This window comes from Capra hircus, chromosome 20 (genome assembly GCF_001704415.2).
Source record: "Capra hircus breed San Clemente chromosome 20, ASM170441v1, whole genome shotgun sequence".
NCBI lineage: Eukaryota > Metazoa > Chordata > Mammalia > Artiodactyla > Bovidae > Capra > Capra hircus.
Window position 1 is genome coordinate 698,983 of NC_030827.1, and position 12,079 is coordinate 711,061.

General features: G+C 44.7%; 1 protein-coding gene across 1 annotated transcript in view; it reads right to left on the reverse strand.

Moving 5' to 3' along the window:
• The window catches only part of SLIT3 (slit guidance ligand 3), a 719,548-nt gene that overhangs the window by 192,729 nt on the left and 514,740 nt on the right, over positions 1 to 12,079 (reverse strand). The window contains exon 6 of the mRNA XM_018065519.1: positions 4,945 to 5,016. Coding sequence (XP_017921008.1) covers positions 4,945 to 5,016 — 72 coding nt within the window. The remainder of the gene's footprint in view (positions 1 to 4,944; positions 5,017 to 12,079) is intronic.

The window sequence follows — 12,079 nt, forward strand, 5'->3', positions numbered from 1 at the left end:
GTCCTGACCCTGCTCTCGGCCTCCCTGTGCCTTATCTCAACAGTAAGAGGTCATCCTGGAGACAGTGAAGGTCTTTGCAGAGCCAGCCTATGATGATATCACTGAACTTCCAAAATTGGTAAGTGACAGAAAGGCGAGCGAGGCTTTCAAGACGGCATACACTGGTTATCGAAAAACCTGTCAGATCGACGTGAGATTTGGCCAGTACAAGTGCTTTATCAAGGGCAGACCACTCACTCAAAGTGTCTTGGGGATGCTTTCCTAGCATTTTGGCAGCATATCTACCAAACTTCTGATCGGCTACGTTTGTCTTCTGGCTAGGAGACAATGTCTGAGAATCTTTTCTCCCACATTACTATTGAAAAAAAAATTCAAATATTTGATTAGCTAGGTTGTTTTTTGTTTCATTTTCCCCCACTCATTTTTTTTTCCATTCAATATTTTTTCTGATTTTTTTTTTTTTTTTAATAAGATGGCATGTATGGCTGAGAAGAGCCTGGTAAAACTGGTGACATGCCTAGCTGTCCTCAACCTAGCTGGCGGGGCCTAGAAACCCAGGCTCAGAGTCCCTCCAGAAATGATTCCTGGCCAGCCAGGGAAATGCAGTCTTGGCATACTTGACCGTGGTTTACACACACCTTCCCCAGAGAAAACCGAAAACCGAGGACGTGAACCGCCAAGTGTACAAACCCGCAGAAATTAACAGTCTATGATCTGGGTAACAGAAGGCGTCTGAAAGCGAGGTAACAGAAAGTGAGGTCCCTCAACTAAGAAACAGAGCAGCAGCAAGTGCCAAAATCGATCGGTGACACCCAGCAGTGAGGAGAAGTTGTCTCTGGGACTCAAATGTAAGTCAGTGGAAAAGCAGGCTGATTTCTTTCCCCTGTGAAGTTGAGTTACCTTCAGCTTTATGGGGACCCATCCCTGGGTAAAGGGAACGACAATCTCAGAAGCTGTGGGAGGCTCCCGAGTTCTCAGCAGGACCCTGAGGCCCTGGGAGCTCGCCGAGACCAGCTCTCGGGGCCAGTTCAGACCACCCTGAGGCACACGCTGGCCCTGCCTCAGCGGGGCCCACACCCGGGAGCCTTAGTAACACACATTCTGCTGCTTGCTAGCTAGGCAGTTACTTGGCTTCTCTGAAATAGGCATCGTCTGTGAAAAAGAAGGCGCCGGTAAGTTTCACGGAGGGGTGGTGAGAATGCAGAGAGAGAATGGGTCTAAAAGCACCACTTCCAGTGCCGCTCCCAGGCGGCTCAGCAGTAAAGAACCCAATGCAGGAGTCGCGGGTTCGATCTTTGGGCCAGGAAGATCCTCTGGAGAAGGAAACGGTGACCCACTCAGGTACTCTTGCCCGGAGAATCCCATGGACAGAGGAGCCTGGCGGGCTACAGTCCACGGGTCGCACAGAGTCGGACACGACTGAGCAGCTAGTCCACAACCACCAGTAACTGCAGACTGAACGCCAGCTATCATCACTTGCCTTAGGGTTCCTTCTCTGGAGTTTTGCCCATACTATGCGTTCCTTCTCACTCCCTTTTCTGGCTGCCTGAAAAAGAGAGGGTGGTGGCTCTCTTTGTGTGCCACACTCTGCGCCGGACATCCCCCATTGGGCATGAGTCAAAAATGAGGTTGAGGTGGACAGATTTCAGTCTTTCCAAAAGCTTGTACAGTCCCTTACTCCTCACCGCTAGGGGTTCCTGCCTAGACTCACCCGTCATGTTCAGTGCAACCAACCTCAGCCTGGATGGAAAGAAGTTTTATGGCATTCCCATCCATAGAAAGGGTGGAATAACAGGGTGATCCTGTGTGAAATATTTTCAGTACTAGTTTTTGTCCCTAAACTTGAGTTGATTTTAAGAGAGATTTCTTTGAGGTAATGGGGACTTTCCTTACTTTATACTTTATTCTGCCTCATGTCAGAGAGAAAACACACATGAAATACTATATCTTGTCTCCTTTTTTTCCCACACCATGTGGCATGTGGAAACTTCTCTCCCCAGCCAGGGATTGAACCCATGCTCCATCCAGTGGGAGTGCAGAGTCTTAACCACTAGACTGCCAGGGAAGTCTCTATACTTTGTCTTCTTGATTTGCAGACTTTAAAAGCTTTAGATACTTAGAGATGACCTTTGTGGGGAGAGTGTGTTTTGCATTTTCCTCCCCCTCCCCCTGAAGTCTCGGTCTCTCTCTGAAGGATTTATTAAGTTAATATATGATGCCCTCACTTAGCTCCTATTTATTATTAATACTTTATTGTCAAGTTTCTTTATAGTGCCTAAGTTGTGATTACAGAGAAATATTACAAAATGTCAATGTGAAGATGAGATTTGGAAGGTCTGGGGGTGGGGCAGGGAGGGTCTTTAAATGGAGATATCAGCTCCAGCCAATTTCACTATGCTCACCATGAAGATGGATGGTTCCAAAGCTGTGTGCCTCTGCTGGAAATTAAAAACCCATGGAATACCTGATTATGATTAATTTTAAGTACTTAGCCATGTGAAGCCAAATGAGAGTGTCTTTAAAACAAAGCTATTGATCTAGCTTTGTTTAGAATTGAGAAGATAAACTAATCAGATCCTGTGAGCTCTTTACAATGATGGGGAGAGAGAACTTTTGTTTTTCATAGTGAGTTTTTTAGCTTCAAGTTGTGGTGTATCTGGATTAAAAATATATATGCATTATATACATGAATGTATTTTATATATATATATAAAATCAGAGTAGAGAGGACAGTTCAGTTCTGTCCTGGACAGGGGTTTGATGAAGATGAGGGCATGGTGGGGAGAAAGTTAGGGAAGTGGAGGGGACCCCAGGTGACTCAGATGGTAAAGGATCTGCCTGCAATTCAGGAGACCTGGGTTTGACCCCTGGGTTGGGAAGATCCCCTGGAGAAGGGAACGGCTACCCACTCCAATATTCTTGCCTGGAGAATTCCATGGACAGAGGAGCCTGGTGGGCTACAGTCCGTGGGGTCGCAAAGAGTCAGGCATGACTGACTACTAGAAATCCTATGTAGTATAGAGGGCGTCTCTTAAAGTTAAGGAAACAGCAGTAGAATAACCTAGCCAAGGGGCCGCCACACCCAGGACTCCACACCCAGGGTGTCTGACTATAGCTTCTCACTCCCCGCAGCGGCACTCCTGGTGAGGCCAGATGACACCCCGCCAAGCCGAGAGCACTAACGTGTGGACCGTCAGGTCACCACATCTGCTTTGTGGCAGCTAGCGACTTCCATTTCTTGGTCCCTTCCCGGGGAATTTTCTCATCCTTCTCAAGAAGAAGATGACATGCTCCCAGCAGCCCTTTCTACAGAGGCGTTTTTTGCAGTCAGGGAAAATCACGCCTACCCTTCTCAGCTCCAGCCTCTTGATAAGAGGAGTCCTGGGTTACTAAATTTGGGCTGGCATCCTTTCCCAAGCAGACACGCAATTGGTGCTGCTTCCGGGGTCAGAGTTTGGGTGAGGAGAGACCATCCATCTTAGGAATGACAACCTGACCAACCTCCTGGCTGTGGGTCCTGCCTTTTCTGTACCGGGGATTCTCGGCTTTCATCCGATTTCCAGCAGCTTGCAGCATCAGCATCCCCTTGATTTCCCGTGATTCCTCTTGGAATCACCTTCCTTTCACACAGTGTGGTGAGGATGTCTCCAACCCACTGTTGCTATCTGTGGGGCCAGGTGAAAAGGAAGGTGGGCCTCCCCCTGTGGACAAAGGGACATTCCAATGTACTCATTCATTCATTTGTTTGACATCTATTCATTCTTCTGGAAGTCAGAGATACGTAACCTGGTGGCCATGTAATTTTTTCTTTTTTTTAATTTCCAGGGGAGTGTACCCTGCCCTTATCATTCTGGCTAGAACTGTACCATCAAGATTATTTTTAGAAGCAAGCAATTACAGAAATTGGAAAGGGGAAGCCCTTCCACGATACAGCAACCACCCCCTTCATTTTCCAAATGACAAAACTGAGGCTCCGAACACAGACGGCACTTGCCCAAGGTCACACAGCTAATCGAGGGGCCACGCTGGGGCTGAATCACACATCTCCCAGCGCAAGTTCTGCTAGGCTTGGCCACCGTCCTCTTCAGGTTTCCCCGAATCAGAGACAGCTGGAGGTGTAGTTTGGGGTGGGGGAGAACAATCAAAAGGTTTTCTTACACAATCCAATTTTAGTCGGAATGACCCGGGGATGACTCCTAGCTGACTCTCCCCCTGGAAATCAGGTTTCCTTAGCTAGACCCATATGAAAATCCAGAACACGTGAAGACAGCTACACGTTTTTCCTAGACAGGGTATACGGTGGTCTTCCGGGGAGGGGTTCATCTCCTCTCATCTTCTTCCTCACCTCCCAGCCCCTGTCACTTTAAGGTTACTGCTCAAAGTTTGGATTTAAACCTGAGATGGGATCCCAGGAGCCACGGCCATGACTGGACTTTACTAGCTGTCTGGCATTCTGCCTGGTTCTGTGCCAAGGTCCCGTTCTGATTCTGGGTGATTCCAGCCTCGACCCCGCAGCACTAGCTCCTCCTCATCTCCCAGACCTGTAACCTGCTCTCTAAGCCCACACTCAGATGCTCCCCGAATGCTCCGGCAGGCACTGGGGGTCCACTCTAGCCCATCTGTTTCACCCAGCAACAAATATCGTGGGAGCATCGGGGGAGAAAGGACTCAATCGAGACTTAATTAACAGGAACCCCAGTTCGTGGGAGGTGAGAAATCACACTTTGCTGCCCGCAAACACTTTGACCAAGGTGAGCCGGAGGGATCTCCCAGTTCCCAATTTTAATAGCACTGCAGCAAAAGACACAGAAACGCATCCACACAGACCCCCGGGCCCACACACTCCCCCTGTCTCCTCCTCACCCGGACAGCCACACACACACACACACACACACACACACACACACACATGCACACCAGGCAGCGATCGCAGAATCAACTCACAGGATCTCCAAGTCACGCAGCGCTCGGAAGGCTCCATCTTCAATGCAGCTGATGTGGTTGTTGTCCAGTTGCCTGTGGAAAAGCAAGGGGAGAGCATGAAGGGCTGAGCGGGGGCCCTGCGTGAGCCGGCTGGGCGTCCCCGGTCCCCGAGCGCCGGCCCCTCCACCCTCGCGGCTCTGCTCGCCCGCCAGGAGCTCGTGCAGAGCCAGCCTGTCTGCCACGCTGCTGTCTCTCCTCTCTGACTGTCTGAGGGAACTACACAGTCGAGCGCACCAGAGGCTGTCAGGTCTCAGTAAATATTAATTGCGCATTTTTTTTTTTAGGCAGAAGGGAGTAATTTCATTACATTAGGGCATCCAATCCATTACGAGCTCTTACCGTCATGTCACTGAAACAATTTCATTAAGCTAAAGGCCTGTAAATCATTGGAGGTCACTGCTCTGCCCTCGGTGACCTCCCAGAATGCTTTCTTCCCCCTCGCTCCCTCTCCCTGTCTCCCTTTTACTGGAAGTTGCAGTCTTCCGCTCTGACACAGTGCTAAATCTTTAGGCTTTATCTGCCCAAGAGCAGTGAGGGTGCATGGGGAATATACCAATTCCAAATTAGACTCAACTAATCTAATTTTATAGTCTTTTTATTATTCTAAGCACCAAATGTCTGTGGTGGTTTGATGCCTCTGTGCTTTGTTATGGGGCCCATCTGGTAGGTCATTCTATTGAAGCAGCCTCTGACTAAATACAGATTCCCTCAAACTGCATCAAGCATCATCGACATTAAAGAAACTCATTGATGGAAGCGTTCCTGACGGGGGGAAAAAAGGACTATCGTTATCGCTTTAAAGATGTACCACTTAAATTTAAATTGGGGAGAATTAAACACACCTATTTGGGGACTTTTTTTCTTACTTCCCTTTCCATCTCTTGAGCATGAAAATCCTGTCTTTTAAAAAGACGCCTTGACTAATATACATTCCAGTTGGGGACTAAGGTTATTCTAGTTGAGCGATAACAAATAGATACCGCTCTCTCAAATCAAAATATGCCTGATGTGTAAGTCAGGAGATTGATCACGACCACACGACAACTTAAATATCATCTATTATATATATTAAAAATCTCATTTAATTAAAAACTGTTTTATACAGAAAATAGTGATTATCACCATACTGTCTTAAATTTTGTGTGTGGAACACACCACGGTCTTTGGAGGAGGAGCGGTAGAAAGAAGTACGGCTGTAGTGACAAACTCTTGTCTAGATTCCTATTTCTCTCTTTTGTCTCAGACAGAATCAGTCCTCTCAGGTGGAGGGTTCTCCGGCTGCTGGAATTTATACCTGCAACTTGAGCTTGTCTTGCGCCAAGACAACTCTCTGCAGAAGACATGTCAGAGCTGCCTTTGGTAGCCCTCTTGGAGTATTTTATACTCTGCTGAAGGAAGGTGGAATTACAATTATAATCCTGTTATCATTGAAAAAAATATATAGATGTAGGATGGCATAAATGCACATGAATGAAATATGTACAATCAAAGTGATGGAGTGCATCAGAGCAGATGGGCTCTGCTGCGGTCCCATGAGGAACTGAATCATCTCAAAAGATGCTCATGATACAAGACACTAGGCATTTAGAACGAAAGAAGCAGCAAGAAATGGGGGTCTCAAGAAGCAGAACCCCTCCGTAAGTCGATGAATTCCACATCTAGCGTTCAAAGTCCTTGCTGACGCCGACTCATGTGTCATCTCTGAGTAGTTCCTGCTACCCCAGGTTCTTCCCGAGCCTTTCTTAACGAGAGTTTAGAGGCTGGCCTTTTTGTAGATTTCCCGTAAGTGTTGGAGCCACTGATTCCCCGCAGAAGTTCTATTAAGGCAGTCTAGTACTACTGCCCAACTTCCAGATTTATCATCTGTTTAAGGGTCGATGAATCAACAACTCCTGCCCTGCTACAAGGCCACCAAACCTTACCAAGCAGAAATCAGTGGAGTTGGCATTTGGCTCCAAGAAACTGTTTAATGAACGTGCTGAATTCGGCAAAAACGGGACCATCCACCTAAGTAGAAAAGTCTCTAAATCATCAAATCGGGAAGTCTGGGGCAGTGCAGAGAGATGGCAGTTTGTGGCGCACCTGCTTTTGTATAGACAGGTTAGAGAGGTCCTGGCTATTAGAATATTGTTTATTTGCTGGATTTTGGAAGCGTTTTCTATTCCTTTTCTTTACGAGAGTGCCGGAAACCAACCAGAATACTCTAAATGTACAGGATTTTACATGGAAAGAATGTAACGTTCAGGGGAGGAAAAAACTCTTGGAAAGGAGAAAAAAAGAGAAGTGGGTGAAAGAAATGAGAAAGAGTAGAGGGAAAGGAAAGGATATGTGCAAAAGATTTTAAAAATCCACTCTTCAGTCTCCCAGCAGGACTGTGCCACTCAGGATACAGAGCAGTGGCGGCCAAGGGTTGCTGAGAGGGCCCTGCTCATTCTAAGGCTAAAAGCAGAGATGTCTAGTACACTATCAATTACATGCTGTTTAAATAGTTTTCAGTGGGTGGCACAAAGTTGACACCCTGTTGTGTATTACTAATGGGGAAAACTGAACTTTAATATAAGCATCTCTGTGGGTATATTTTATGGAGTGTCTTGGAACCCATGAAATGTATCAAAATTTAAAATATTTATGCTGAAATGTGCTTTTCTAGAAGACATTTATTATAATCTAGATGGTCTCCTTTCGTTCTAGTCACAGATAAACAGTATCCCCGCCTTGGTATTCAAGAGTTCTTCCCAAGATGTATTGTTCATTTTGAAAGTCTACGGGGTAAATGCCTGCGAGGGTCTTGTCAGGCAAATGTAAACCCGAGTTATGCACTTCCCAACAATCACATCTGCATGGCACTGAGCCTCAGAGTGTTCATGATATGCTCATTAATTATCGGCAATCAATTCGTATATTTCCTGCAAATAAGCTAGATCCCTAAAACAAAGTAAATACATGCTTGGTCCCAACAAGCTGTCATTTTCCTTCTAAACTACGTCTCAGACACATACAACTTAGTCCTGAAGCACAGAAGGGAGGTGAAATAAACGCAAATGTAGCATCTTTCTGTGGGTATTGGGAGAGAAGCAAAATTAGGCACACAGAGCTAAAGACAAAATATCTGACTTAGCAGTTTGCTTTCAGGGGTGGACAGAGGCTGCCGACATGTGTTCTAAGCTTTCTGGTCAAAGGTCCATATTGTGCCTTTGAAGACTCATTCAAAGATTCTCTTAAGGACAAATCAGAAAGCCAAGCATCCCCTCTACACACTGTTTACTCAAGAATCAGGTGCAAAAGAAAGACCGGGAATGGGAGCACTGAGAACCTGGCCGTCTGAAAGCACCTGGCGGCTCTCTTTCTCTTCTGCCTCGGCAGTGGGAGGTGAGTCTGGCTCTGCTAAGGACCCTGACTGCCTGCCACACAAAATAACCGACCCCAGTGCCCAGCCTAGTGCCAGGGGCTTCACAGCTGTCACCTATGGTTGTAGAAGAGTCCTTTCAGTGCCACTGTGGCAGGGCTGAGCTCAAAGCCACAAGCCACACGGTTCTGGCTGCAGCCCTGTGGCCCCATCACTAGCAAAGACAATGGAGAGGTCCTTCAGGAGCCATGGTGAGAGGCGGCCTTTCTGCCTCACACATCTCCACTAGCGAGTTTCTGGGGAGTCTGCTTGGGGTGAAGGGAGATTTCCACAGGTGCAGAGTGAGGATGAGGGGCAGGAAGGCAGCGGATGGAGGCGGCTCTTACTGTCCTCTGCTTTATACAGAATACTCAATGTGATTTACACTCTCCCACCTGTGAATCAGGCAAGAAGCCCCCAAACATTCATGGCATTAAATTAACTGCTCTAATTTCCCTTGGCAGCTCCGATTTTGGCAAACAATGTGAGTTGCTAAAATGACACCAAAGTCCATTTAGAAAGGAATCCTCAGACAAGAACTAAAGGCAGACACCCCAAGAGGAGCTTTCTGACTACTGTAGTTTTATACTCTGAGAATATAAACAAGTCAGAAAGGAAAGTCAGCATGAGTGAGGACTTAATCTCCACAAACAGCAGACAGGGAGAGTGGGCTTTTGTAAGAATTCCCATTTGTAAGTATAGTATTATCACAATTCATCTCTTTCGATTGCAATTTCAAATTTCATAATTGAAGCAGGATGGAAAATATTTTTGTGGCTCAAAAATGAAAAGAAGCATATCCAAATCCTTTTAAAAGGGTTTTTAAAAAACTGATTACAATTTTGAACCATCTACCTATCTCTCCACCACCACCATCACACAACAAGAGAAGAAAGAAAATTTCATGATTTCAATGATACATTTGAGACTCTGTGAGGAATACCTTGAAAGTAGAAATCTCCAGAAACAGGTTTTTGGAGAGCTGGAAGAAAAGAATTCCCAACTAGTTATCTAGATGCAGTGTCTACACTCTATACACCAGAGTACACCTACCCAGATGTTCACCTCTCATCCAAATGTTCTGGGGACCCAGCATCTCAGCCCGGGGATGGTTAAACTTAGCCTCAGGGCACTGCCGGTCTGGGCCTCAAATCCAGCTGCAGTGCCTTGCTCTAGGACTGCAGCTAGAGTTGCTGCAGTCCTTCTGATGCTAAATGGGAAAAGTAGCTGAAGTTTAGCACCCTCTGCAGTTAAACAGTTTGGTAATTTCCAAGCAAAACTATCTACATGAAATGTGTGAAATAAAGAAACGGAAGGACTTCTGCACGAAATTCGCAAGGGAAGCCTCAGAAGAAATTCAAAGCGAGTCTGTGGTCTCGGAATCCAGCTAACGAACTTATAGTTAAAGATCCTATTAGAGCAACTGAGTATTATTAGATGTTCACACTGTATTAGGGATTGGGATAGAGAATGAAGTGTGAGATACCCTTTGAAAGTATCTGGAAGGTTACCTGTGGTGCTTACATTTCAACTATCTTAAAATGTATAAGAGAATTCTAAAAACTAAACTAACTTACATTTTTTTTGATGAAATAGATATGGTCCAATATATACATATTCAAAGGGTATTTCTTTTTCTACACCAAGGAGAAATAGAATTTTGCAACTATGAAAAAGAAAAGAAAAGAAAAACCCTGGGAAACCCCTGTTTTCTAAAAACAATCCAGAAGACAAAACATGAAGCAGCTTTGACTGGCTATTCTTTTCCTCCCCAGGATTCAATTGTCCTTTAAGAAGAAAACGAGAAACCTAGTGGCATTTCTGAAGGTTGTTTTATATGACAGTTTAACATTCTAAAAAAATCATTATTGAAAAACATATTATAGAAGTATTTGTCTTCTGCTGGCTAGGGTCTTCAAAAGAAAAAAAACTAAAGCTCAAGGTTATTTTAACTGGCAAAAGGAAAAAAAATGCGTTCAAAAGAAATGCAGACACTTCATATAATTGAACACTGGTCACACTCTGTAGGCAAATCGAACACTTGATCCAAGCCACAGTCTGCTAATGAATTGTCACTGCCTCTCATCATTAAGGAGCTACTGTAATTCTGCATTAAAACAACATTTCAAATGAGCAAAAGGAGGTTTATCTATTATTCTGCGCATTTTGTACACTTGTCCACCAGACCCAAGAATACATGCATATAGATTTGTTTACTGATCTATGAATTATTTATGTATCCACAGAGATTCCTATATATAGAACTGACAACTTTGTGCCTATTTTTCCTACATGATAATTACATGTCCTGTCTCCCTATTGTATACATATAAATGCAAAAGTGTATTATAAAACAGGTAAAGTAAGTGGTATTGACCTCTGAAATTCAATGTGCCTGCATCAGTCATATGTACAGAGTAATTTAGATAATTAGGTGATTGTCAGCATTCCCAAACCTCAATCAACCAAACCCACTTTGCAAAGGACACAGTCTTAGGTTAATTAAGCTCTCTGATCAGAACATTCTGCCTAGAATGTAGTTAAAAACTGAAGCATAAATCTGTTATGCCAAGTATTGTTATGCATACTTGGCCACATGGCTAGCATAATACCTTTTATTTAGTATATATCATTTTGCTGTTTGACATATGCAACTTCTCATCAGGAAAATAACTGCATCCACTCCAGTAGATACTCCCGAACTCAAGCTCTGCAATAATGCAAACCCAGATGATGGATTAGCACCAAAGCAGCATGCCAGACCTTGGAGAATAAAGGCGTGTTTTACACATCGCTGGGAAATATCAATAACTCCACTTCTGTGTTTACACAGTTTCCAGTTTGTTGGGGATTTGGCAAATGAATTTGTGCAGGAAAATGTAGGGGGTGGGGGTGGGTGGTTAGAAATCCCTGCAAATTAATTTAGCAGGAAGGATGGTTGTCGGGAAGATGCTGAGCTCTCGTTTATTTTGAACACGTTTCAGAAACAAATTTCTGGCTTTTCTAGATAAAGAAAACAATAACAAAACCAAACAGACAAAGGGCAAATCAAAGAAAGATACCCCCCATTCACAATGAGAGAATTTCTTTCCTTTCTAAGCAACTTGCAGACCAAGGGACAGAGGAAGTTTGGCTATAGTTTGTAAAATGAGCTCTCTTGTTTTGAGGCATGCTTCAAATCCAGCCTTTCTTCTGTCCACCTGATATGAAGACTGAAGAACTTTAGAGCTACGATGTGCGACTTAACAACGTTTGCCCGGAACTTCCCTGTTTAAGTATGGAGACTTCTGAGACTGCTCTAGGAAACTCTTCTGTCCCAGGCACTGTATTAAACCTCTGATGCTGACTCTGTTGGAACATTTATTCTCAGCACCAGTTTACTTAAATCTTATAATGTCTGTTGTTTCACAAACTCAGCTTTCAGTTACATCAACTCTAAAAGGCTCCTTACTGCAGCTACTGTAAAACAGGCTGCTCCTTTAAACACTCCTGCAACCAGGCTAATGGGGGCCCTCAAAGTGGCTGATACATTCTAATGCGGTTCTTAACTTCACCCATCAGGAATTATTGATAAAATTTCTCTGTAAGAAGCATCCTTGCTGATGTCATGAATACTCAGAGGCCAAACAAATAAAAGGCTGTCTCCATAGTGATGGGGGCAGGTTTGCGGTTTCCTTAGTTACACTCTTGAGTGATAACCATCCGGGGTTC